Below are 25,744 nucleotides of genomic sequence, written 5' to 3'. Positions count from 1 at the left end.
CACATTTAGTCCTTATTTTTGTAACATAAACCCTTCCAGTTCAGCAAAACCTGTAGAATCCGGTGAAAAAGACCTAATGTATACATATTAATAAAGTATAAGGGTTTATTTTACAAAAAAAAAGAATAAGGACTAAATGTGTACATTTCAAAAAGCATCTTACCCTATCAAGTCATTATCCATCTATTAAAATACAACTCATTTCTAAAGCAAATTGCAACTCGATCGATCAAGTTATTTGGAATTACAAAACTCTAAGGCTAACGACACAGACACTACCGAACATGACTTTAACACACACCAAAAAATTGGCCTGACAACAATATTTGAAGACTGATATTTCTTAACTGTTATGTATATGATTTTATAATATAGTTCATCATGATAAAGATTTATGTTTGTGTATGTCAAATTCTTGGTTATATATATATATATATATATATATATATATATATATATATATATATATATATATATATATATATATATATATATATATATATCTGTGTGTGTGTAGGAAAATAAATAATACATAAATAATATATATATATATATATATATATATATATATATATATATATATATATATATATATGTGTGTGTGTGTGTGTAGGAAAATAAATAATACATAAAAATTATGAAAATCGAGTTAAACCAATGATCGTACCGATCGAACTAGAAATCTGTCACGAAACCGGTTCAACTAAAACACCGGTGTTTAAAACATTACAAAATAGAGCTTGATATGGAATTTATGTCTTAAATACGAAGTACCCATTACGTAATGCCAAAACCATCGCCATCACGAAATTAATAATATTGGGATTTTAGTGAAATTTAGATGTTTTTTATTTTTTAAGAAGTAAAAAGTATGCAGTATACGGGTCATGTCTGCAAACATAAGAGGTGAACTAAATGTTTACAACTTACAACAAATATATTGTTTGTTTTCTAACGTCTGCAAACTATTAAAATAAATTGAAATACAAATAAACTAGTTTTTTAAACTTAAAAATGTGTTTTCAACACTGAAATTTCAATAATAATAGTTTCACAACACTAAAAGATAATGCATGCAACTACAATAACATTTTTTTTTAAATTGTTGATTCCATATTTTATAGTAATATTCTAATCAATTTCATTTCGTAACTAGGCTATGTATTCCCGGTCTACTATACTATCGTGTCCTTTAAACTAGTAAGTGTTTCAAAAAATTTAGTTGAACTTATTTATTTGTATCAAAGAGTTAAATAAATAAGAATATAGGCTAAATATCAAAGAATCGATGTTTATATAGGCTTTGAGTAATTTAGTTGGTTATTTAAATGATTAGAAAATGTAAAAGCCTAGGTTTTATCATAAAAATAAATAAAGTTATTTATTATTTTTAATATATTAAATAAAAAAGAAAAATGGTATGGTTGTGTTTGTGTTTGTGAAAAAGAAATTGAAAAAAGAATGTGTGTGTAGAGAGAGAGAGAGAGAGAGAGAGAGAGAGAGAGAGAGAGAGAGAGAGAGAGAGAGAGAGAGAGAGAGAGAGAGAGAGAGAGAGAGAGAGAGGTTCTTTTGAGAACCAAAATATTTGTAAGAACTTGCGAACTCATAATCAACTCATTATTTTTCAACACCAAACACACCAATCTTCTCTGAATGGTGCATCTAAGTCATATCTATGATCAAAAAAGATTTGACGAATGTTTTTCTTTTTAATTTTTTTGGTTTTTTTGTGTGACTGCTGATGAGCACAATCAGCAGTTGTATGGACTGCTGATTGTGCTCGCCAACAGTCTGTACGACTGTTGATTGTCCATATAAGCAAATTCCGAAAATAAATAAAAAAAATTCTCAAATCTTTTCTTTTGAACCTAGATATGGCTTAGACGTACCATTTGGAGAAGATTGATGTTTTTTATGTTGAAAAATAATGAATTGATTATGAGTACGAAAGTTCTCACAAAGCTTTTGGTTCGTAAACTTTGGTCCATGTCTCTTTTTTTTTGGAGAAAACGACGCACGCATGTTTTGATAAGGATGAGCAAAAGGACCGACCCGGACCCAACCCGAGAACCGGCTTCAGCCAAAATCTAGAACCGAACCGGCCCGGCGGTACCACCGGTTCTGGTTCCGGGTCTGGTTTTTGCCGGGTTTTCAATTTTGGAACCGGTCTTCGAGAAATAGCAACGTATTTTGGGGTTACGGTTTCGATTTATGCCCGATTATTGAATAACATGAATGCAAAACTGTTATGTTTTTTATATACATATATATTGAGTATTAGAGTATACATACATGGATAAATATTACTCCCTCTGTCCCAAAATTATAGTCCACAGACAAAAAACATACAGATTAAGAATTACCACTAACTTTATTAAATAAAATGACAGTTTTACCTATTTGTTGCATTTAATTCCATGGTAGTTAAGTAATAAATTGAGAGGTATTTTGGTAAAAATGATATTTATTTTTAAAAGTATACTATTATTTTAGGACAAATAAAAAAGGAAACATAGACTATTAATATGGGACGGAAGGAGTATTGTATTTTGTTTGTTTTTGTTAAATATCCGAATGATAGGATCTAAGGTTTTCTTGATTCATATCTCTATTCTCTAATTTTTTATTAAAAGTTATTTTGTGCAATTGGTATCAGAATTCAGAATTGTACCAAATAAGTTAATCTTTCGTGTTTAATATGAATTTTACAAATTTTACAATGCTTTTTTAACTCCTTGAATTAATTATTGGTGATGTTGGTTGATATAAAGGTCTTTATCAATATGTAATGATGACATTGGCTTGATGGCTTCAACCTCTGTTTCTTGTTATTTGGATGCAACCTAAAACAAAGCTAATGCAAAGGGTATCGGTCAATGGTTGATTGCATCTAAGCTGTCTTTTGTTATATGTGTTATTCCGTGGGATTTTTTTTTTCGATCACTTTCTTTAGGTCCAAATTAGAACTCCAAATGACAAAAAGCCACGTTTTTTTTTAAAGTTTATCCGGTTCGGATCCTGGTTTTGGGCTGGTTCCAAGGACCGGTTCTTACCGGGTCCCGGTTCCAAAAATTGATGAAATTATAGTATCGGTCCCGGCCCGACTGGTTCCATCGGGTGCCGGTTCCGGTACCGTACCGGTTCCGGTTCCGACCGGCTCCCCGATCCATATGCTCATCCATATGTTTTGACATTTACGGTCTTCTAAAAAAACAACGGTCTATAAGAACGCGCATACATAAATGTCTTCACTCTAAAAACATAAGTGCTCAATTTTTTTTTTAATAAATACCACCTTAGCTAATTTCATATAAAACATAAAAAGTAGCTAAAAAATCTATAGTTGTGGAGGGTATTTTCCAAGAAGCGACATTCCCAACCATGCCCTCTCCACAACTCTCTCCACTCACCGATTCATAACCTGCAGTTGTGGATTCATCACCATCGTGTTTAGGACCCACGGTGAGGGGTTTCTTGAAGCAAGTACAATTCTTTGCTTTGCTTAGCAATGCCAATCACCTTCCCCGATCCCACTACCTAAAAATCACACCGGTTGGCAGAAAAACGAATTATACATTTCAAATCTCGAGTAAGTTTACCTACAGAAAGTAAATTACAATCCAATTTCGATACAAACAAAACTGATTAAAGAGCGATATTATTAGACAATGTAATAGATCCAATTCCCATCAGTAATTCGAACACGGGACTATGATGATGATGATGATGATTAGGGGCGGGTGGATTACAAGGAGTCATCAGAGTCGAATGCTTTCTCTTTTAGGTGAGGACTCATCAAGTCTTAGCCTTGCGATGATCAGTAAGGGGCCATCTAATGTTGCTAAGAATCTGGAGGAGGGTGCGGACCCATTGACTCTTAGACTTGGGATGATAAGTAAGAGGCCGTCTAATGTTGCTAAGAATGTGGAGGGTGCAGACTCATTGAGTCTTACACTTGGGATGATCAGTAAGGGGCCATCTGATGTTGCAACTAGTAACCTGTCTTCTGGGCTCTCGGTTCAATCTTCTGTCACGGATGGTTTCAGAATTTTACAGAGTAAGAAGAAGAAGAAAAAGAAAAAGAAGAAGAAGCAGAAGAAGAGGGTTCGAAAGACCGGTGAGGCGAGCCAGAAACTATACCAGTCACTTTTCCACGGCGACGACCGGAATTTGAGCTCTAGACACAGTCTAAGGCGTCAATTGATGGATGCAGAGTCATCTGGAGCCAAAGATAGTGGTCCTAATACATTTTTGGTTACTCAGTCAGAAGTTGTCTGCCTTGAGAATGCATCCATTGAGAATGTGACGAAGGTATCCCGACGGGGGCAGAGATCAAACTTGCTGACCACAGTCATGCTGCTATTTCCCGACAAATAAACGCTGCCGAGCAAGAGACCTTGATGGCTGAGGTTGTCTACCGACATGACTCTTTGGCTACTACCGAGCTCGAGTGTGTCAGACTGAGAGACTAGCTTGTGAAATATAAAATGGTGTTGATTGAGCAAGTGCAAGATATGGACTTGCTTGTTCATGATTATGTTGTTCAGATGCAGACTATCGAAGAAGAAAATTCTGGGTTGGTTGATCGTTTGTCGCGGGCTGAGGTGTTGAGGGTGAAGGCAGAAAGTCAGTTGGAGCACTCAGAAACTCTAAGAGCTGATGCTATCAAAAAGATGTTGTCGCTGGAAGCATCCAACTCCGAACTTGTTAATAGGCTGGAGCTGTTGGAGCCTGAAAAGAAGCGGTTGGTAGAAAGGGTTGCTGTGCTGGAGGCTCACTACTAGAAAACTAGTGCAATAGCTACAGCACAATCCGTAGCTATTCCGTAGCTATAAGCGAATAGCTACGGAATTGCTACGGAAAAATCCCTGTAGCATAATGGCCCGTGGGAAAATTATAGCTACGGATTAGCTACGGAATAGATACGAAATTTTCCGTAGCTACCATAGCTACGGAATAGCTACAGAAATATAAAGCTACGGATTTCCTACAGAATAGTTACGGAATTTAATAGCTACAGAATAGCTACGGAACTAAATAGCTACGGAATAGCTACGGAAGTAAACAGCTACGGATTTTATGTAGCTAATCCGTAGCTAATTGCTTTTTATTTTAAAAAAAAAAAAAAAACAATAATTTTTTTAAATAAAAAAACAATTAATTTGGTCAAAATGAAATAAAAATTCATTACATTAAACTACAAAATGTCAAATACATTACTAAGTGCTTAATACATTACAAAAACATCATTTTCCAAAAATAAATATTACAATAAACATCATCTATACAACAAAATAAAAAATTTGGTCAAACTGAAAAATACGTTGTTATTTACAACACTTACAGTGCACTGATACAAGGCATACGCTTCCTCATTTGGGCCTAACAAAACAAAAAATTTATAAGTTATTCAAATTTATCGTATAGCATAAAATACATAATTGATAATTCTACTCTTACTCACCCATGTTTTCTAGTTTAATAGCCTTGAATCCAACCTCATCTTCACTTGTCAAATATTGTCTACAAGGATCAATGCTTAGAACCACAGCCTTTAAAATAAACATAACATATTTAGATGCAAAACATTAAATGGACAATAATACCCTTACTTCTAAATGACAAGATTTATCAAAATTTCACACGTTTGGATTTACCTTGCCTTTTCCAGGTGATGACTAAATAATGGAACCAAAGGAAAGTCATTGTGTTTTGACAGCACCATCAGCACCTGCAATCACAACAACAAAGGTCTTGTAAGAATTAAAATAGGAAATGTTCATTCGCTAAATTAAAAATGAGAAATCTATTTCAGAAATGAATGTATCATCACCATAAATATTGAATCTCACCAAAGCAACATAAGGGGCAAAATAGGAAAAAGATGACACGGAAGGAGGAAAAAGATGCCCAATTCCCTAGTTGGAACCACAATCAATGCTTGTAGAGCTGATCTTTGTGTGTTTATTACTGAAAAAATCTGTAACAAGTATGCCAAAGTTTTCCCTGAACCTGTCTTTAGAACCAAATAATAATATTAATAAGTAAGTAGATAAATCATGGAAGAGGTTATATGATAATGTTCATAAATGAACCATTTTACACAGGGATAAATTTGGTATTGATATATACAATACATTATAATTAAGAAATGTTCCATGAAAAATGTAAAAACAGAAAAAGTCTTAAGCAGTTAAGAAAATATTCACCTGGGCATGGAGAATGCAATCTTGGCCAGAGAGTAGAATTGGTAGAGCTTGTCTTTGTATCTCTGTAGGCATAAGGAATCCAAGTTCTTCAATTCTGAAAACAAAATCAGGAAAATCAATCATCTCATACTTTTTAGCATTGGTCAAAGCAAGAAATCATCCTAAATACATCTCAATTTGTAAACATGAGTTCCTTGTAGCCCCTTGCTCAATTATTCATCAAATCAATCTAAATGTGTCTCAATTTGTAAATGTAATCTTAAGACAATGTTCTGTTGTTTGGAGTATATACTTTATTTAAGAAGTTATATTTACTTGTCATGATATCAAAGGCCACAAATGATCCCACGATTATGTTAATGGGATTTGTCAATGGTAATTCTAGTATACAAAAAGCTAGAATCATAGTAACTGTATGTACATTAAGCTTCAATATAATCACTACTATAATTGTAACATTTTCTATGGAGTCATCGAGAAGTAGAAATTGAAAAAAAAAAAAAACAAGTAATTGAGCATTAGATATCAAAAACTCCCATTATTGTTGTATACATGAAGTAAATATCAAAAAATAAAATAAAATAAGTCTAGGGTTTTACTTGGAGATGAAATCGAGCAGCAGCAGAGAAGAAATCGAGCAGGAGATATGCGACTGAGGAAGTAGAAATCGAAAACTCACTGCAAGGTTGGTTTAGCGGTGACAGCAAGGTCGATCGGTGGTGATGCTAAAGCGGTGATGGTGATGTCGATTGCAGATGAAATTGAAGACAAAAAGGTTGAAGAAGAAAAAGGTGGGAGATTGGAGGCGGCCGGATTCGGGAGGGAAACAAAACCTCAAAATATTTGGGGGAAAAGGAAGCGGGTAAACAAAACCTAGAAATATTTGGGAGGCTAAAAAAACAGGGACTAGAAAAACGCAAAAAAAATGGGGGCAATAGGATTCGAACTCAGATTCTACATGTAGAATGTCAAACATTCAACCAACAGGCCGGGTATGCCACATCCACATACACAGGCTCCTTAATTTCTTTTATACAATACCGAAGTGCATTCCTTTATTATTATTATTATTATTATTATTATTATTATTTATTATTATTATTATTATTATTATTTTTATTATTATTATTATTATTATTATTATTAAAATTCTTCATCCTTAGCTACAGTAACACAGGATTCCCCCTCATCCCCACTGATATCGGACATTTCTCCCTCCGGTAACTCAATCTTCCCGGGTATGCTCCCACATCCCCGTCATCTCTCTCGCCTATGTCAAGGTGGACTGGGCAACAGTCTTGAAGAAACCATTTGCAGCTTCAAGGTAAGGGAGAACATCGATAACCCCACTCACGCCGACTTCGTAAACCCACAGGCCGACAGGATTTCAAACCTCAAAATATTCAAATTCCCCGTTCTCTCGGCCCCGATTTTACTACCATTTTCCTTATTTTCTCTTTTTCTCTTTGGAGAACCCTAAACTGCTTCATCTTTCTTTGCATCTGCTTTCGCCAACAACAGATTGACGATGTTACTGGACCAAAGGTTTCGATTACGGATTAGTCGCCTCTCCCTCTTTATGAAAATTAGGGCTTTCATCAAGAAACCTTCAATTATAGTCGATGACTCAGGTGAATTTCATCAGCTCTTTTTTATTCTTTTTTTTTGTCTGTTCTTTCATAGTCGTGAAACACACATGCCATTGATGCTTCGATATACCCCCAATTTTGGTTTAAGTTAGTCTATCACGAAGCATATAGGGTGATATGTATGTTATATATATGATCAAAATTGAATTTAAGAGAGAATATCAATTGATTTTTGTGTGGCTTTCGTTTTCATCTACGAAGACGAACCATTGAGCTTCAACAGGTTATACATGAGTTTATCGCATTTTTTTTAAACGAACCATTTCAGCATCTTATGGGGCTTTTGTACATGCTTAATGATTACTTGGACCAGATTTTGTATTCTGAAACTTCACATGGTTACAGAACAAAATAAAGCTTAGTAATATTTGTTTCTTAACAAACCAGATAATAGCAAAGAATTTAATAAAGATGATGTTGCAGTAAGCAGAATCCGTAGGGATATCGATGTTTGACCTGCAAATCGAGCTTGATGCTTCGCCTGCAAATCGATGTTAAAACAAAACATAAACAACAACAAACTGATGCATAAATGATGACGATGAGGATGATGATTATGATGATGACGATGACTATTGATAGTGTGATGGTGATGGTGATGGTGGTTGGTGGTGGTGGTGGTGGTAATGGTGATGATGGTGATGTTGATGGTGATGATGGTGGTGGTGTGATGATGGTGGTGGTGATGGTGGTGATGGTGATGGTGATGGTGATGATGGTGGTGGTGATGATGATGATGGTGGTGGTGGTGGTGATGATGATAGTGATGGTGATGGTGATGGTGGTGGTGGTGGTGATGGTGGTGGTGGTGGTGGTGGTGATATAAAATCACCAATAAACCTCCTCAATTTAAGTGTAATGATGGTGGTGATGGTGGTAGTGATGGTGATGGTGGTGTGATGATGGTGGTGGTGATGGTGATGGTGATGATGGTGATGGTGGTGATGATGGTGATGGTGGTGGTGGTGATGGTGATGGTGGTGGTGGTGATGGTGATGGTGGTGATGATGATGATGATGATGATGGTGGTGGTGATGGTGATAGTGATGATGGTGGTGATGGTGATAGTGATGGTCATGGTGATGGTGGTGATGGTGATGGTGGTGGTGGTGATGGTGATGGTGGTGATGATGATGATGATGGTGGTGATGATGATGATGATGATGATGGTGGTGGTGATGGTGATAGTGATGATGGTGGTGATGGTGATAGTGATGGTCATGGTGATGGTGGTGATGGTGATGGTGGTGGTGGTGATGGTGATGGTGGTGATGATGATGATGATGATGGTGGTGGTGATGGTGATAGTGATGATGGTGGTGATGGTGATGGTGATGGTGATGGTGGTGATGGTGATGGTGGTGTGATGAGGGTGATAGTGATGATGGTGGTGGTAGTGATGGTGATGGTGATGGTGGTGATGGTGATGGTGGTGGTGATGGTGGTGATGGTGATGGTGGTGTGATGATGGTAGTGGTCATGGTGATGGTGATGATGGTGATGGTGGTGATGATGGTGATGGTGGTGATGGTGATGGTGGTGATGGTGATGATGATGGTGGTGGTGATGGTGATAATGATGATGGTGGTGATGGTGATAGTGATGGTGATGGTGATGATGGTGATGGTGATGGTGATGGTGGTGGTGGTGGTGATGGTGATGGTGGTGATGATGATGATGATGATGATGATGATGGTGGTGGTGGTGATGGTGATAGTGATGATGGTGGTGATGGTGATGGTGGTGATGGTGATGGTGGTGTGATGATGGTGATAGTGATGATGGTGGTGGTAGTGATGGTGATGGTGATGGTGGTGATGGTGGTGATGGTGATGGTGATGGTGATGGTGGTGGTGATGGTGATAGTGATGGTGATGGTGGTGATGGTGATGGTGGTGATGGTGATAGTGATGATGGTGGTGGTAGTGATGGTGATGGTGATAGTGGTGATGGTGATGGTGATGGTGATGATGGTGATGGTGATGGTGGTGGTGATGGTGATAGTGATGATGGTGGTGATGGTGGTGATGGTGATGGTGGTGTGATGATGGTGGTGGTGATGATGGTGGTGATGGTGATGGTGATGGAGATGGTGATGGTGGTGAATAGGTGGTGATGGTGATGGTGATGGTGATGGTGATGGTGATGTTGATGTTGATATTGATGTTGATGGTAATGGTGATGGTGATGCTGATGGTGATGGTGATGTTGATATTGATGTTGATGTTGATGGTGATGGTGATGGTGATGGTGATGGTGATGGTGATGGTGATGATGGTGATGATGATGGTGATAACGGTGATAGTGATGGTGATGGTGATAACGGTGATAATCATGTATAATAGAGGTGTGAAAAAAATGGAGCGAAAAAAAAACGACGTTTGGTGCCCGAAAAATCAAAAATAAGAAAAATCCGTAGCAAATCCGTAGCTAATTAGCTACAGAATAGCTACGGAATTCTAACGGAAAGCATATTCCGTAGCTAATCCGTAGTTAATTACCTACGGATTAGCTACGAAATATGTTTTCCGTTAGAATTCCGTAGCTATTCCGTAGCTAATTAGCTATGGATTTGCTACGAATTTTTCTTATTTTTGATTTTTCGGGCACCAAACGTCGTTTTTTTCGCTCCATTTTTTTCACACCTCTATTATACATGATTATCTATATTTTCACCAATTTATAGGTATTAATATCATATATAAAGGCGTGTATACATACGAGATCCATTGCTCGTTTAGTGGTTTAACACTATAATGCTTATGAATACGTTCACATACATCTCACAAACACGTATACATACACATATACACGTACACATATACCACAACTCATTCATGTATATAAATATATATAAAAAAACATAATCCATCAGAAGTTGGTGAAAAATATAGGCATTACAATGTTAAACTGTGAAACGAGTACTTGATCCCGAAAGGGCACACGACTTTATGAACGATATTAATAGCTATAAGTTGGTGAAAATATAGATAATCATCTATAGTAGAGGTGTGAAAAAAACGAAGCGAAAAAAACGACGTTTGGTGCCCGAAAAATCAAAAATAAGAAAAATCCGTAGCTAATCCGTAGCTACTTAGCTACGGATTAGCTACGGAGTTCTAACGGAAAGCATACTCCGTAGCTAATCCGTAGGTAAATAGTATTTGTAGGTATCCCGTAGCCATTCCGTAGCTAATTAGCTACGGAATAGCTACGGATTAGCATATGTAGCTATTCCGTAGCAATTCCGTAGCTAATTAGCTACGGAATAGCTACGGACTGACGTCCGTAGCTATTCCGTAGCTATTCCGTTACTAAATTAGGGCATCCCATTCTGTAGCTAATCCGTAGCAATTCGGTAGCTAATTAGCTACGGATATTTTCCGTAGCTATTTTCCGTAGGAAAACCCTATGTTTTCTAGTAGTGGCTGCTGATGCTGAGCGTATGGGCTGTTGAAAGCTGTCAGAGGTTCTTTTGTATTCTGATGAGGAATCGGACTAGGTTTCCCTTGGCTTTATTTTTTTTTCTTATGTTTAAGACTGTCTTTTGATCATGTTTTGAAACTTGGTTCGAGTTCAGGTACTATTGGCCGTTTACAAATTTTATGCTTTTCCTTATGATCTTGTTGTATATATATATATGTGTGATGCGTGTTGCATGACTTTCTTCTATTCTATGAGTTCAGGTATTATTGGCCGTTTACAAATTTTATGCTTTTCCTTATGATCTTGTCGTGTGTGTGTGTGTGTGTGTATATATATATATATATATATATATATATATATATATATATATATATATATATATATGGTGTGATGCGTGTTGCATGGCTTTCTTCTACTCTATGAGTTCTTCGGTCCTTGTTTTGAAAGTCAAGTCCTGTTGGGGTTGATTGGTTAGCCACTTGGAGGTGTTAGTTTATTGGCACTTCATTATAGAATGTGTTGGTTCAAGTGTCACATTTGGCCAGATTTAAGCCCTACAAGATATAGTTTTGCTTCGTGAGTAGTAGTCCCACTTTTTCCGATTGTCATTCTAGAATTTGACCTGAAATCACAAAGCCCCAAACCGACACTTGATCAGTTATGATTTCACACTATTCGGTATGATTCTTCACAGGGCTGGTCGTGAGGATTCAAATGCCCTTGATGAGCCGGAAAAAAAAGGCCCTTAGGCCTTAGTGTGTAACGAATTAAATAACAAACTAATTTTTTTTAAACCGACAATAAAAGAAAGTTTTAAGATATGGTCCATGTGCAGCATTTTCATCACAAACAAAAAAAAATTTAAAAATAAGATTTTTGACAGGAAAAAAAGTTTAACAACCAAGTGATGCTATTTATAGCATTATACTTAGAAAGTACATTGCTATAATTGAGAGTAATCAAGGAACCTCAAGCATTTTAATGTCAAAATATGAGTTTATTCTATAAAAGCAATTAAGGAAGCCGATGCATGAAATGGTTAATAGGAAGTTGATAGGGTTAAGTTATGTTAACCTTGGAAGCCAAAATATTCTTTTCATTTTTCAATTAAATGAGCATATACAAATGGTTAACAAAAAGCACAACCATGTCATAAAACTTAATTGGAATGAAATCTATCAAAGGAATTGTAATATGTCGGAGTGGGACATGAATAACAAACTTTACCAGAGAGGAATTAACGACAAAATGAAGTGGTTCTTTTTATTTTTGAAGACATCATGCTTAAGCTTATCGAGTTTAGAAATGTGGTTGGTTTGGGATTTAACTCTTTAAGTATCGGAAATAAAAGAAAAGGAGGGCATAACGGTCTTTTTGGAATGTGGTTGGTTTGGGATTTAACTCTTTAAGTACTGGAAAGAAAGGTTGGCCTAAAAGATGGAATAGTCTAGGAAATAAAAGAAGAGGAGGGCAATATGGTCTTTTTGTGGTTATTAGTGTTAATAAGAGCTTCTATTGTAATGATACTTGTTGTTTTTGATGTTGTTTTTGATCAGTAAAATGGAAATTAAAAAGTGTAGAGCCTAGAAACACTACTAGAATCTTGAGTTTCAGCGACTGATTTAGCGATAGATAACTTCTGTAGCAAAGTTTTAGGCTTATAGCTAGGCATTTCATATTTGCCAGGATTTATCGAGGGATCAACTACGGATCTTGCAAGTGTTTATCGATGCACCCCATTCCCTTGCTAATCGGTCGAAAATGAAGGCATTTTAGCGAGGGTTCAACAACAGATAGAGAAATTATCGATTTTTTCCATCTGGTACACGTTTAGCGAGGGATCACCGATGAAAATTATATTTGGGGTACGCGCGTTTTTGTTTCACGATCGCCAATCTCTCAGTGAAATTAGTGCAAACCAATTCCAATTTCACGAAATTGTTGTAAGTTTCCTTCCCTCCTAAATCCGCTTTTATCACTCTGGAGTAAGTTCCTTAGCCATGTTAACCTAATCTCACCATCTCCGTTCAAACAGATGACGAAACAACTCACCATTGTTGCTTTCAATTCTGGCAACCTCCATAAAATCTAAAGGTAGTTTTAATTAACTTCCGATTCAGGTAAATCTATTGATTTTCTTTTCTTTAGTCCTGTATTAGATTAGGTTTAGTTCAGTTGCACAATGTATTACGTTAGGGTTTAATTTCCTCCTTTTTCTGTTTCAATCATCATCTCTCTTATACCTTAGCATTACATGCACGAATCACCTTGAATCGATTCCATCATGTAATTAAAATCTCGATTTCTAAATCTCATCTTCTAACTTGATATTTTCATTCATCTCTTGAATGTTTTCTCCAATTCAGCAGGTTCTGTAGTCAAATGTAGCTTTGACTATGTTTGTCTCCAATTCAACAGGATGTAGCTTTGTTTGGTGTTTCTAAGCTTCCCTCCACTTGTTTCTCAAGCTTCTCTTCCGATTTTTTTCTCCTTGCCATCAAGTTTTAAAGGTACATTTTCATTAGATAGAGACAAATAATAATACCTTATATGATAAGCAGGAGGATAGAGATTCACTCAATCAATCCTCTCATTCATTGTTTGTCATGTATACATCTCCAAAAACATGGATTTCATCATATCATATCCCACAAAAGTTTTCAGGTTCTTCTCACAGACTTATCATTCATTCATTCATACAATTTGGTTTTCAATCTCATAAAATGCAAATATGCAATTGCTTTTCCTTCTTGCTATATAGTCATTATATCAATAAATGATGATAAAAAGCACTCTTTCTATAAATATTAATATGTTTTCATTGATATGATGTATGCTCCATAGTTACATATTCCATAATAAACTAAATAGGAATGTAAGTTTCCATGAGCTCTGAATTAGTATGTCCAGCTTAGATTTTTGTACCCTTTTGAACTAATATTCAACAACTCCTCTGAATCATTATGTACTGTTATGGTTACTTCATTGAAATCATAAAGTTTTTTAGGTATAATGTGTGTTTATGTTTGTCCATTTCTAGATTCGTATGCATATATTTTGGATATATTTTAGTTATTGGGGAAGTTTCTTATTACGAATTTATGTGGGTTTATGCTCTTTGTTTTGGTGATTAATTTCAGGGTTTGATGAGAAACGATCCACTGACAAATAGTAAGCAGAATGATCTTGAGCTTGGAGATGCAGTGTCGGTAATTTAGTGTTTCTTTCTATTTCCAATTTACACCCCCAACTCTTTGACATAATGCCTAAGTGAAATCATGTTAAGGTTTTTCTAACTTCATCTATGAAAATCCAAACAGGCTGCAAATGTGAGTTTTTTCCAAAGTTCTCTCTCTGGTAAGCGTATGTTATTTCATCATTTTGTCACTTTCAAATGTTGAATTATATTTTTTTTGTGAAGATATTAAGTTGTTTATTAATCACTTAACATGCAAAACCAAAGGCAGGAAGATTGATCATTGGTACTATCGCTTTGTTGATTGCATCCACATCAAGTATCCTGATTGTATGTCTACATCTTTTCATCTCCCTCAAAATAATTTTGCTTTCAAGAAAAATAATTTTGTTTTTATTACATTTCAGCCAAGATTTGGTGGGAAAATAATCGATATTGTTTCAGGAGATCTCCAAACATCTGAACAAAATAGTGAAGCAGTAAGCTTAGTCTATAGAACCATACTAGGAATCGTTCTTATTGTTAACTCAGTTTTGACTCATTTGATCATTTCCTGTTTTCAGTTTAGTTTGCACAACATGTCAAGCATGGTTATTTTCTTCTGCAATTGAAAGAATCATTGCTGCCTTGAGAAAGAATCTTTTCACCCATCTTGTTAATCAAGTAAAAATCACTCTTTTTTTTCAAAAAGGAAATGTCTTTTATGCCCCTTTTGTCAAGACTCAAGATTCACTTACCCTTCTGTAGGAAATAGCTTTCTTTGATGTTACAAGAACAAGGGAACTTCTTAGTAGGCTTTATGAGGATACCCAAATCACTAAAATTGCTGCAACTTAAATGTTTCTGAAATTTTAAGGAATCTTTCTACTGCATTTATTGATATTTGATGTTTTTGGTAAACTTTGATGTATATGGACAAAATTACAAAAATGGTCCCTATGGTTTGCCAAAAGTCACAAAGTCAGTCCCTGTTAATTTTTTTTGACGAACATGGTCCCTGTGGTTTCCAAAACTTGCATCAATGGCCCTTTTTGGTGACGCCGTTACTGTTCATCCGTTAGTGTAAGGGTATTTTGGTCTTTTCAAGTAGCAGAGACTGAGTTTGTGACTATGGGTAAACCATAGGGACCATTTATGTATTTTTTTTCTATATTTTATGTTTATGAGTAGTGACTTTTCCACCCATTTACTTTTTAAAATATCACTTTGAACCCTTCACTTTGAACTTTGAAAAATGTTACTTTCACCCCTTTATTTTCAAAATTTTCGTGTTTAACCCCGTATTATATATAATTTGTTTTTTATTAATAACTTTTGTTCGCTAACCTAAAAAAACTATTTTTATGTGTTTATTTTCATATATTTGTCGGTATAATTCAAGGTGATCAACGTTTCGACTATAATTTAGAACTTTCTTTCGTTATTTTTTTTAAAGTTACATGTTTTTTTTTTATAAAATTGTCGGTTTAAATTCAAGCTTATTTATCGACGTAGTTTTTTTTTTTTTTTTTTTTTAAACTTTATGTACGTTTCCTACGTATGAGACGGGTCATATATAATAACTTTCGTTTGTTAATTTAAAAAATATATTATATTCGAGATTGTCTATCTTTTGATGTATTTTTTATACATTTTGTGCTTAATTTTATATACATTCCTACGTATCATTCGGGTCATATATAATAACTTTCGTTTGTTAGCTTAAAAAAATGTAGTATATTCGAGTTTGTCTATGTTTTGACCTAACTTTTGTTTCATGTTTTTTACGTATCAATATAGATTCGAGTTCGTCTATATTTCGACGTAATTTTTTTTTTATGTTTCGTGCTTATTTTTATGTACGTGTTTTTTTCATTCATGTTTTTTTACGTCGAAATGCAACTTTTATGACTACAATCACCAAAATTCAACTTACAAAATTCAAGCTTATAATTACGCTTTTATCTATTATATGTGAACAAACTTATACGTAGGAACATACATAAAATAAGCACCAAAACGTACAAAAAAGTTAAATCAAAAAATAAAAAATAAAGAAAAAGAAAACTCAAATTTATATCAGCACGTGCATAAAAATAAGTAAGATTTTTTTAAGTTAACGAACAAAAGTTTAAATAATAAAAAATATATAATATGTGACCCTAGTCATAAGTAGGAAACGTATAGAAAATAAAGCACGAGAACGTTAAAAAAATATGTTTCGCAAAACGTTTTGGTGCTTATTTTATGTATGTTTCTACGTATAAGTTTGTTCACATATAATAGATAAAAGCGTAATTATAAGCTTGAATTTTGTAAGTTGAATTTTGGTGATTATAGTCATAAAAGTTGCATTTCGACGTAAAAAAAATAAATGAAAAAAACACATACATAAAAATAAGCACGAAACATAAAAAAAATTACCGCGAAATATAGATGAACTCGAATCTATATTGATACGTAAAAAACATGAAACAAAAGTTAGGTCGAAACATAGACAAACTCGAATATACAACATTTTTTTAAGCTAACAAACGAAAGTTATTATATATGACTCGAATGATACGTAGGAATATATATAAAATTAAGCACAAAATGTATAAAAAATACATCAAAAGATAGACAATCTCGAATATAATATATTTTTTAAATTAACAAACGAAAGTTATTATATATGACCCGTCTCATACGTAGGAAACGTACATAAAGTTTAAAAAAAAAAAAAAAAAACTACGTCGATAAATAAGCTTGAATTTAAACCGACAATTTTATAAAAAAAAAACATGTAACTTTAAAAAAAATAACGAAAGAAAGTTCTAAATTATAGTCAAAACGTTGATCACTTGAATTATACCGATAAATATATGAAAATAAACACATAAAAATAGTTTTTTTAGGTTAACGAACAAAAGTTATTAATAAAAAAACAAATTATATATAATACGGGGTTAAACACGAAAATTTAGAAAATAGAGGGGTGAAAGTAATATTTTTCAAAGTTCAAAGTGAAGGGTTCAAAGTGATATTTTAAAAAGTAAATGGGTGGAAAAGTCACTACTCATAAACATAAAATATAGAAAAAAAATACATAAATGGTCCCTATGGTTTACCCATAGTCACAAACTCAGTCCCTGCTACTTGAAAAGACCAAAATACCCTTACACTAACGGATGAACAGTAACGGCGTCAGCAAAAAGGGCCATTGATGCAAGTTTTGGAAACCACAGGGACCATGTTCGTCAAAAAAAATTAACAGGGACTGATTTTGTGACTTTTGGCAAACCATAGGGACCATTTTTGTAATTTTGTCATGTATATGTTTTTGGATGTTTTGATAGTTTTGATATTGTAATGTTAATGTTGGGTTTTGGTTGTATTACTATTTGATGTTTTTTTTTCTTTTTTTGTTTAATAATTTGATTATTATAGCATTTTTTTGTTTTAGATTCATAATACAAAAACATGATATTATATGTTTGCGACAGATTAGCAATGGAGAAAAAAGAAATTAACATATGAATTTTGCTAGGGATTAGCTACAGAAAAAAAAATCATGTCTAAAGTTTGCAAGGGATCAGCGACTGAAAACGAAAAACATGACCGGAAATTTCCGACGCCTTCAGCAATGGAATATGGAGTTATGGACATTGCAACAACAGCGACGGAATGTTGTTATCCAATTTTGTCACCAATGTCCTGACTAATTGTATTGAGTGACCATTTAACGATGGATATTCTGTCGCTAATTTTGTCACTAGGAAAAACTAATCCGTCACTAAAACCCTCGCTAAGTCATTACCCACATTTTAATTACCTATAGAGTGCATCTGTCGCTAATCCATCGCAAACAACAGTTAGCTACGGAATAGTTCTCTAAAACCCATGTTTCTAGTAGTGAAAGTGCATCTTTTTAAGGGCATGATGGTCTATAATCAACAGGTAACCTTTAATGAGTTGAAATAGTGTGTTTCCTATCGATAAACATTTTTATGATAAAATTATGCTACTTAAAATAATAATAAAAAACCCACCTTAACAATTGACTGAAAGAGCTTAGCAAATGATCAAAACTATGAGATGTTGTCAAATCTATAAGAAGCAAGCACATTCAAAAAGATTTTTTATTATTAGAAAGTTAGAACTATAACCTATACCAAATAGAAGGGAAGATCTTACATTTTGTAGGAGTGAATAACATTCAATTTATGATAAAACGCTTCTATCTCCTAATCGTAATTCTGATAGAACCCTTACCTGATTAGTAATCAATTAACAGAGACTCAGAGAGTAATTCTAATCGCTGGATAAACTCGCTGAATGATAAATGATTGGCATCGGCAATCAACAATGATAATCGCTTCTGCCTTCTGCGCTGCGTTCTCAGTAACGACTTGTCGACTGGACTTGGACTAATCTATCATTCATTTGCTGGGCCTGATTTAAATTTTAATAAAAAAAGTTGAGCCCCTTAAAAATATGGGCCCTGTGCATGCCCATTTTGCCCAGGCTCTTGGGCCTGATACTTCATGATAGAAAACATCACAGTCTCAACATGTTCGATAAGAAAATTGATGTGAAAACTAGTGATTAATAGTAATTAACAAGACTTATGACTCAATTGATAGTAGCACTTATGAAAAGTGATAACATGCTCCTCTACCAGAATTATCACTGCTTGCTTTTAACAGAACATGTGTAATTTTGACTTCAACTGTGTAAAATATTAGAACCACTTCCAAGTATCAAAGGTAGCGTTGATAGAAAATTTGATTTAGCTGCTAGATCATCCCTACCTTACTTCCTCATTTTCTGCTCCTCATACAGAAAGAAAGAAAAACAGAGAATTTCATGCATTAAACATTCAAACTGATACAAACAACTAAGAAAAATGGAGGTTTGTTATAATGCCCAACTTTTTAGAGGTGATTTGCTCTCCCAAGAAAACTATTACAATCAAAGATACTCTCCTCTAACATTCCCTCGTTTATATATGTAATGGCGGATTTAGAAATATTTTTGATGGGGGCACTAGTTATAATTTATATGATATTAGCGGACTGGGTCAAAAAAAAGGTGGGTTGGATTCAAGGGTTTTCGGTTCGGTTTCAGTTTTTTCGTTCAAATTTTTGTTTTTTTGGGTTTTTTTGTTTTTTTTTTTTTTTTTTTTTCTGTTTTCAGTTTCGTTAAATTTCGGGTTTTTACATTCTAATCTTTTTTTGTTTCGACTTTGTTTGCCTTTACTCTTCTGCCTATAGAGTTTCCAAGTCTATAGATATATTTTATTTATTTTTATATCACACTATAAAAGTTGTATAATATTTTAAAATTTAAAGCATTTGGTTTTGAAGAAAAAGGTTTGCCTTAGAAATGCATAATCAATCAAGAGTTAAGTCCAAAAAAAACATTTATGATATATTATACAATATGTTGTAATATATTATATTATATCATAACAAATAAAATTTCTTGTTTTGTTTATTGGTTATGTCTAATCCTTTTAGAGAAGATCCTACATGGACAACATTGAGAAAAACAAATCTCTTTTAAGTTCCTTATGGACATGTTTGGCAAAAGTAGCTGTTTGTTAGCTGGAAGCGGGTAGCGGTAAGCTGATAGCGTGTAGCAGGTAGCTGGTAGCGGGAAGCTATAGCCTTTATTTGTTATGTGAATGTTTAACAAAAGTAGCTGGAAGCTTTTGAAATATATAAAATTACATAAAATGACAATTGATTAAAAAGAAATAAATGTATAAATATATTTTTAAGGGTAATTATGGAAATTGATTTCAAAAGCTCAGGACGTTTTGTTAAACGCTGCATGAAGTAGCATTTAGAATCGGAGCGTTTTGTTAAAACTAAAAGTTAAACGCTCATACTGCCAAACGAAGCTTTTTGTTTAAACTAGAGCGTTTTTTCAAAAAGCTAAAAGCTAAAAACTCCCAAACGCTTCCAAAAGTTACATGTCAAACACGCCCTATATATAGAAGCTTTTTTGCCTCATTGATGTACTAGCCATTTCATCCCACATGGAAAGAAGAAACTGTGGGAAACCTTCTTTCTTATAAATAGACTTAATAAATATCTAAATGGACTTTAATATGCCGTACGATTTCATCTCCCTTCCCTCTAAACAACTTTAACCACTTCCACTATATGTCTCTAACTATTGACTAAGTAAATTGAGTAGTAACACTTTTTTTTTATTAAAAACGGATAACACACACCCCTAATCCTAGCTACTCAAAAAACCGCATCTTTGTCCAGTACCATAGTTTTTGAACCCTCAATCTAGAGTTGAGCATTTGGACTAGACTAGTCCTGAACCCTCAATCTAGGGTTGAGCATTTGGATTAGACTAGTCCGAACCACCAGACCGGAACCAGTTTGGTATCGGAATCGGTTTGGGAGAAATCAATGGACATTGAACCGAACCATTAGGTGAAACCGGTACTGATTTTCCAATTCTGGGAGCGGATGGATCGGTATAACATGCAATGCGCATGATTAAGTCGATGAAGCAATTGATATCCAATGATTTAAATGAGTTATTTGAGTTGCTCGAACATTTATAACTTTAGATGAGTTTTTTTAGTTGTCTTGAATGTATTTAACGAGTGTTTTAAAAAGAATACATAATTTTACTTAAAATTATGTTTCTAATGTAGATTATTCAATCATAAGATGATGTTTATTTAAGAAACTATTGTAATTACATATATATAAAAATTTTACAAAAGTACTTATTTGTGACAAAAACATACAAAAATAATTCTCCAAACCAAGTCAACCAACAAACATTATTTTTTTTAAAATACCTTTCAACTTCGATACCTTGAATATGTAACTTGATGAATATGTAACCAAAAATGTGAAATTATAGCCTAAAATGAATTACAAATATTATACTACATGTTGGAGAACAAACATTACGATCAATCTGACTTCAAACAAATGATTTATGACATTTTAAAGTATTTCACAAATTACAAATATAAAGAAAAAAGATATAAGCCTTTGAACTTTAATACCCCCTCCTCGGATGACTATAACTTAATGAATATGTAACAAAAACTATGAAATTATAGCTTAAGTGAAGTACAAACAACAAACTACATGTTGGTAAAAATATCATGTTGATCTGACTTTAAACAAATGAGATATGTCATTTTAAAGTATCTCACAAATTACACTATATACAGAAAAGTTGGAAACATTTTAGCTTTGATATCTGTCTTTAGAAGATTGTAACCAAAAATGTGTAATTATAGCCTAAAAATGAAGTACAATTAGTAAAAAATATCATGTCAATCTCATTCACAGATTACACAATGTTATAGAAAAGTTGAAAATATTTAGTAAGTTGTCTCTTAAAATCCGTGTCGAAAACCGGACCAAAAACTAGAAACTACGAACCGAACCAGTAATGTATAAAACCAAGAATCAAGTGCCAGTTCATAATATGGGTCCTCGGTCTAGATGCTCACCTCTAGTCATCGTTAGAGGCATGGGTTGATGAATTCAAAGTAGATATTGGAATTTCCTGCTTTTCTTGTAGATAGACCGAGTCATATTTGGTTGTAGGGCAACACTGCCCTCTAGTTAAGAAGAATGTGTATGTTGATGGCTCGTTTAGGAATGAGGCTAATATGGGCAAGAAAAGTCGTCCTTAGAGTTTGTTCGTATGTCTACAACCTTTTGATAAGTTGTTTGTTAGTCCGTCGAAGGTTAGTTTCCCTAAGGTAGTACCCATTGTGAACACTGATAAAGGCAAAGTTATTGATGCCATTGAGGGAGTGTCTATTTCAAACATACAATGCTCTTTGGATATCATTACTACTAAGGGTATTTTTGCACCACTATGGAGTATTACTAATCACGCTAGCCTACTAGATCCACACAAGACAATCGACTTTACATCCAACAGAAAGATGCCAAACAAGTGTTGTTCATGGCAGATGGATGCAAATCGATGTGATTGTTCTATTAATAAAGCACAAAATATGGATTTGATTATTTTATAATGTTGTTCAGAAGTAGTCTAGATTTGAAGAGTATGATTAGTAAAATAAATGCCTCCATAGATTTTAGGTATAAGTATTATCCCCTGCAAAAGTTTGGTAAAGACTTTTCGGCGATATTTCTAAAGGGTTGCTCGAAGGAGAGGCGATATATTAAATTGGTATCAACATGAAAACTGTAATTAAGTAATTTGTTTCCCTTTTAAAAACTACATTTTTGCCTTGATCAACAACATATTTGGATATGGAGTCTTATATTATTGGACTCTAGACCAGCCGATGTATGTTGGGAGGTTATGCTCCCCAACTTTTCTTTTTGAGGCCACCGTGCACCATTTGTTAAGGGTGAGCATCTGCACCAATATCGATTTTATGTCGTCGGACAGGTTATCAGTTCTTGGTTTTACACATTACCGACTCCGGGTTTTTTACCCGTTTGGTTTGTCGGTTTCGATTTTTGGACCAGTTTTGGATCTAAATTTTAAGAGAATTTACTAAATATTTTAAGCTTTTCTATGCTATTATGTAATCTATGAAATTCTTTAAAATTTCATGACTCATTTGTTTGAAGAAAGATTGACGTGATGCTTTTTCCAGTATGTAGTTTATTGTTTGTACTTTATTTTAGACTATAAGTTCACCTCTTTTTTTGTTACATATTCATTGAGTCACGGTCCCTCGAATAGGGTTGTCAAAGCTAGAAATTATGCTTTTTAAAAACAATGTATTTAATGGCCGACTTGGTTTGGAGAATTACATTTGTAAGTTTTTGTCACAATAATTAAATTTGTAAGTTTTTTTGAATACATAAATACGGCATTTTCTTAAATAAAATTCATCTTATGATTGCATGATCGACATAAGAAACTGTTGGAAGATGGTGCCCATGCTTACAATAAGTCGGTAATATTGTTGGATTAGTGTCTAAGTCCATAACTATTTTGGTATGTACTTGACCCGATGGTGCATGGTCCTTTTGGGTTGCCTTCACACTGGTGACTAGACAGGATGATTGTTGAGGAGAGAGGTTGGTTTATTGTTAAGAATAATAAATTAGGGTATAAATATGATTTGTTAATATATTATATGAATAATATATTAATTTGGAATCATATTATTAATTAGTATTTAATCAGAAATTAATTTAGAATTAATTTTGGGATTAAAGGAACTGACTGAAAGTGCAGGGGCTATTTTGTAATTATTCAATAGTTAAGGGTTTGGGCCATTGGATCACATTTATTAAGGCTTGAACGAAAATCCTAGAAGGATCTAGGAGTTTTCGTCCAAGGGCTTAAGGAAAGGAGTCCATGGACTTGCTTAGGCCCTAAGCTAAGGGATTAGGGTTTACACCTTGAAACCTTAGTTAACATTAAGTATAAACAGTACCCTAAGGCACTAAGATTTCGTCCAAGCCTTGGGTAACCCTAAAAGGGACGAAATCTAGGGCAAGATACCATTCTCTCCTCTCTCCCATATTCATCTTTTCACCTAGTGTGTTTGTGAGCCATTAGAGTTACTACACTTGTGGTACTTGCTTTCAAGAGCTAAGGAAATTTAAGGAAGTGGTTGTTATTACTATATAACAACAAAAGGTATGTATTCTATTATTTATATGGATTTCGAAAATAATAGTAGCATGCGAGGTTTCTTTTTGTGTTCATAAAGCTGTATAACTAATAGTGAAAACATAGATCCAACTCTAGGGTTGCATGCACATATAGGATTGTTTGTATAAAACCCATCAGTGGTATCAGAGCCATTGGTTTTTGTTTTCAATTAGCATTATTCAAATGTATGAACTTGACAAATTAGGGTTTATAGCTAGTAAACCCTAGGGCTTGGTAATTTTCGCAATTAGGGTTGCAAAACCCTAGTTGGCGATTTTTTTGATAGGGTTTTAAACTTTTTCCTTAACCTCCAAGATTTGGAAATCTAGGGTTATCCAACCCTTGGATTTCGAAATTGCCTCCTTCCCAAGGGTTAGATCCTAAATTTTAGGGATTTGGATAATGTCATATCTTGTAATTATCCTTTAAATGTTTAAATTTGGTAATTAAAGATTTTGAATTATCCCATCCCATAATTTCGAATTCTAGGGGATTTAAGGGATTACATTAAATTAATTGTTTAATTTAAAATATATCCTTACCAAAATAAAAGATAATTGTCAAATTAATTAGATAATCATTTCCTTATGTGATAAACTTGATTTATTTGAATTATTTGATAGATTATATTGCAAGAAATTGAATTAGGTCATATTTAGATAATTAGTAATTAATTGGTTAATTATTATTATTTGTAATTTGATCTAGAATGTTCTTGCCTATGTTTTGAAAAGTTTCAAAACTTGCCCTCAAGTTTTGGAATTTAAATTGTTTGATGAAAAGGTTTAATTTTGAAAAAGTCTAAATTCTAAAACCCTAATTTTGAAAAGTTCAAATTACACCCTTATGGTTTTATTAAATTAATTAAGTGTATAATTAAAAGAGAGTTAATAAATCCATAATGATATGGTTTATATTTAATTAAATTAAAAGTGCAATTTATAAAATTAAACCACCTAGTATTTTAAAAGTGTAAAATACACCCTTATACCATGTATAACATTTAAAGTCTAATATTATATATGTATAACTTAAATGCTAGTCTTGTCGTTAGTAGGCCTCATTCACGAAGACGATCTATAAGGGGGGTATAAGGTTATGGCCTATAAAATGGTCGTTTAATGGGTGTCCACTCTCACCCACCGCTTCCTTGATTGGTGGAGTGTCGTTAGCCGAACGGGTAGGATAGGGCAAACCCTTTCCACTAAAAGTATAATGAAGTATAAAGTAACTATATGTTTTACAAAATTCCCAATCTTAGTTACTTTAGGCAAAAGTGAATTGATGCAATTCCATGAAATTACACTTTGTACCCTTGCGAAGATGTTAGTGGAGCGTGTGTGGTTAACTAGCACACTAAATGGTTCTAAGCAAAGGTAGCAAAGGGTGACTCAATGTTTGTCATAGTTCGGTGGAGCGTGTGTGGTTAACCGGCACATCGAATAGGCGACTGTAACATTGGGGGCACCATGTAAGTTTGCATGGTTATTCACACCCTGTTTTGTGATCCTTGACATCCCAATCACAAATCGAGGGGCATATCGAGATTTAAACATGTCATTGAAAAGTTCAATGAATCTCAAAATATCTAGGAGTTTTCAATACATTTAAAACTTAAGTTTCCTTTTTGTTTTTCATGGTGGAAATTGGTAAATCGT

General features: G+C 34.0%; 3 protein-coding genes across 9 annotated transcripts; 2 read left to right on the top strand and 1 right to left on the bottom strand.

Annotated features, from left to right (window-relative positions):
• Window positions 1-5,172: 5,172 nt before the first annotated feature.
• Window positions 5,173-6,900, bottom strand: LOC145059552 (DEAD-box ATP-dependent RNA helicase 58, chloroplastic-like; the record flags this gene model as incomplete). The annotated part of the gene is made up of 6 exons (XM_079007391.1): window positions 5,173-5,382; window positions 5,465-5,552; window positions 5,658-5,731; window positions 5,853-6,016; window positions 6,210-6,303; window positions 6,809-6,900. Coding segments are annotated over 4 exons (357 nt in total), but the record flags the coding sequence as incomplete, so codon positions are not given.
• A 481-nt stretch (window positions 6,901-7,381) lies between these two features.
• Window positions 7,382-11,476, top strand: LOC145096362 (uncharacterized). 2 transcript variants are annotated; one of them, XM_079034096.1, is made up of 3 exons: window positions 7,382-7,533; window positions 7,731-7,840; window positions 8,282-11,476. In XM_079034096.1, the coding sequence occupies exon 3, from the start codon at window positions 8,758-8,760 to the stop codon at window positions 9,223-9,225; it is 468 nt and encodes a 155-aa protein (XP_078890222.1). In that variant the 5' UTR covers window positions 7,382-7,533; window positions 7,731-7,840; window positions 8,282-8,757; the 3' UTR covers window positions 9,226-11,476. The 2 variants fall into 2 exon arrangements, with proteins under 2 accessions (XP_078890222.1, XP_078890221.1); XM_079034095.1 differs by having other exon boundaries at window positions 7,382-7,840; window positions 8,246-11,476.
• Window positions 11,477-13,800: 2,324 nt separating this feature from the next.
• Window positions 13,801-15,380, top strand: LOC145096388 (ABC transporter B family member 25-like). 6 transcript variants are annotated; one of them, XR_013703800.1, is made up of 7 exons: window positions 13,801-13,948; window positions 14,425-14,493; window positions 14,605-14,641; window positions 14,752-14,810; window positions 14,888-14,959; window positions 15,044-15,143; window positions 15,228-15,380. XR_013703800.1 is itself a non-coding variant. In XM_079034097.1 (6 exons), the coding sequence occupies exons 1-6, from the start codon at window positions 13,835-13,837 to the stop codon at window positions 15,089-15,091; spliced, it is 399 nt and encodes a 132-aa protein (XP_078890223.1). In that variant the 5' UTR covers window positions 13,801-13,834; the 3' UTR covers window positions 15,092-15,380. The 6 variants fall into 6 exon arrangements, 2 of the variants coding, with proteins under 2 accessions (XP_078890223.1, XP_078890224.1); XR_013703815.1 differs by having other exon boundaries at window positions 14,748-14,810; XM_079034097.1 differs by having other exon boundaries at window positions 15,044-15,380.
• The last annotated feature ends 10,364 nt before the right edge of the window (window positions 15,381-25,744 follow it).

Source organism: Lactuca serriola, chromosome 1 (assembly GCF_051521515.1).
Source record: "Lactuca serriola cultivar US96UC23 chromosome 1, Lser_US96UC23_V15, whole genome shotgun sequence".
Classification (NCBI taxonomy): Eukaryota; Viridiplantae; Streptophyta; class Magnoliopsida; order Asterales; family Asteraceae; genus Lactuca; species Lactuca serriola.
Note: the sequence above shows the minus strand (reverse complement) of the source record. Positions and strands in the feature narration are given on the sequence as shown.

Coding starts and splice junctions, on each gene's coding strand:
- LOC145096388 (XM_079034097.1), top strand. CDS start 13,835: ATGATAAGCAGGAGGATAGAGATTCACTCAATCAATCCTCTCATTCAT. Junction 13,949..14,424: donor TATCCCACAAAAGTTTTCAG/GTTCTTCTCACA, acceptor GATTAATTTCAG/GGTTTGATGAGAAACGATCC. Junction 14,960..15,043: donor CTGAACAAAATAGTGAAGCA/GTAAGCTTAGTC, acceptor TCCTGTTTTCAG/TTTAGTTTGCACAACATGTC.
- LOC145096362 (XM_079034096.1), top strand. CDS start 8,758: ATGATGGTGGTGGTGATGGTGATGGTGATGATGGTGATGGTGGTGATG.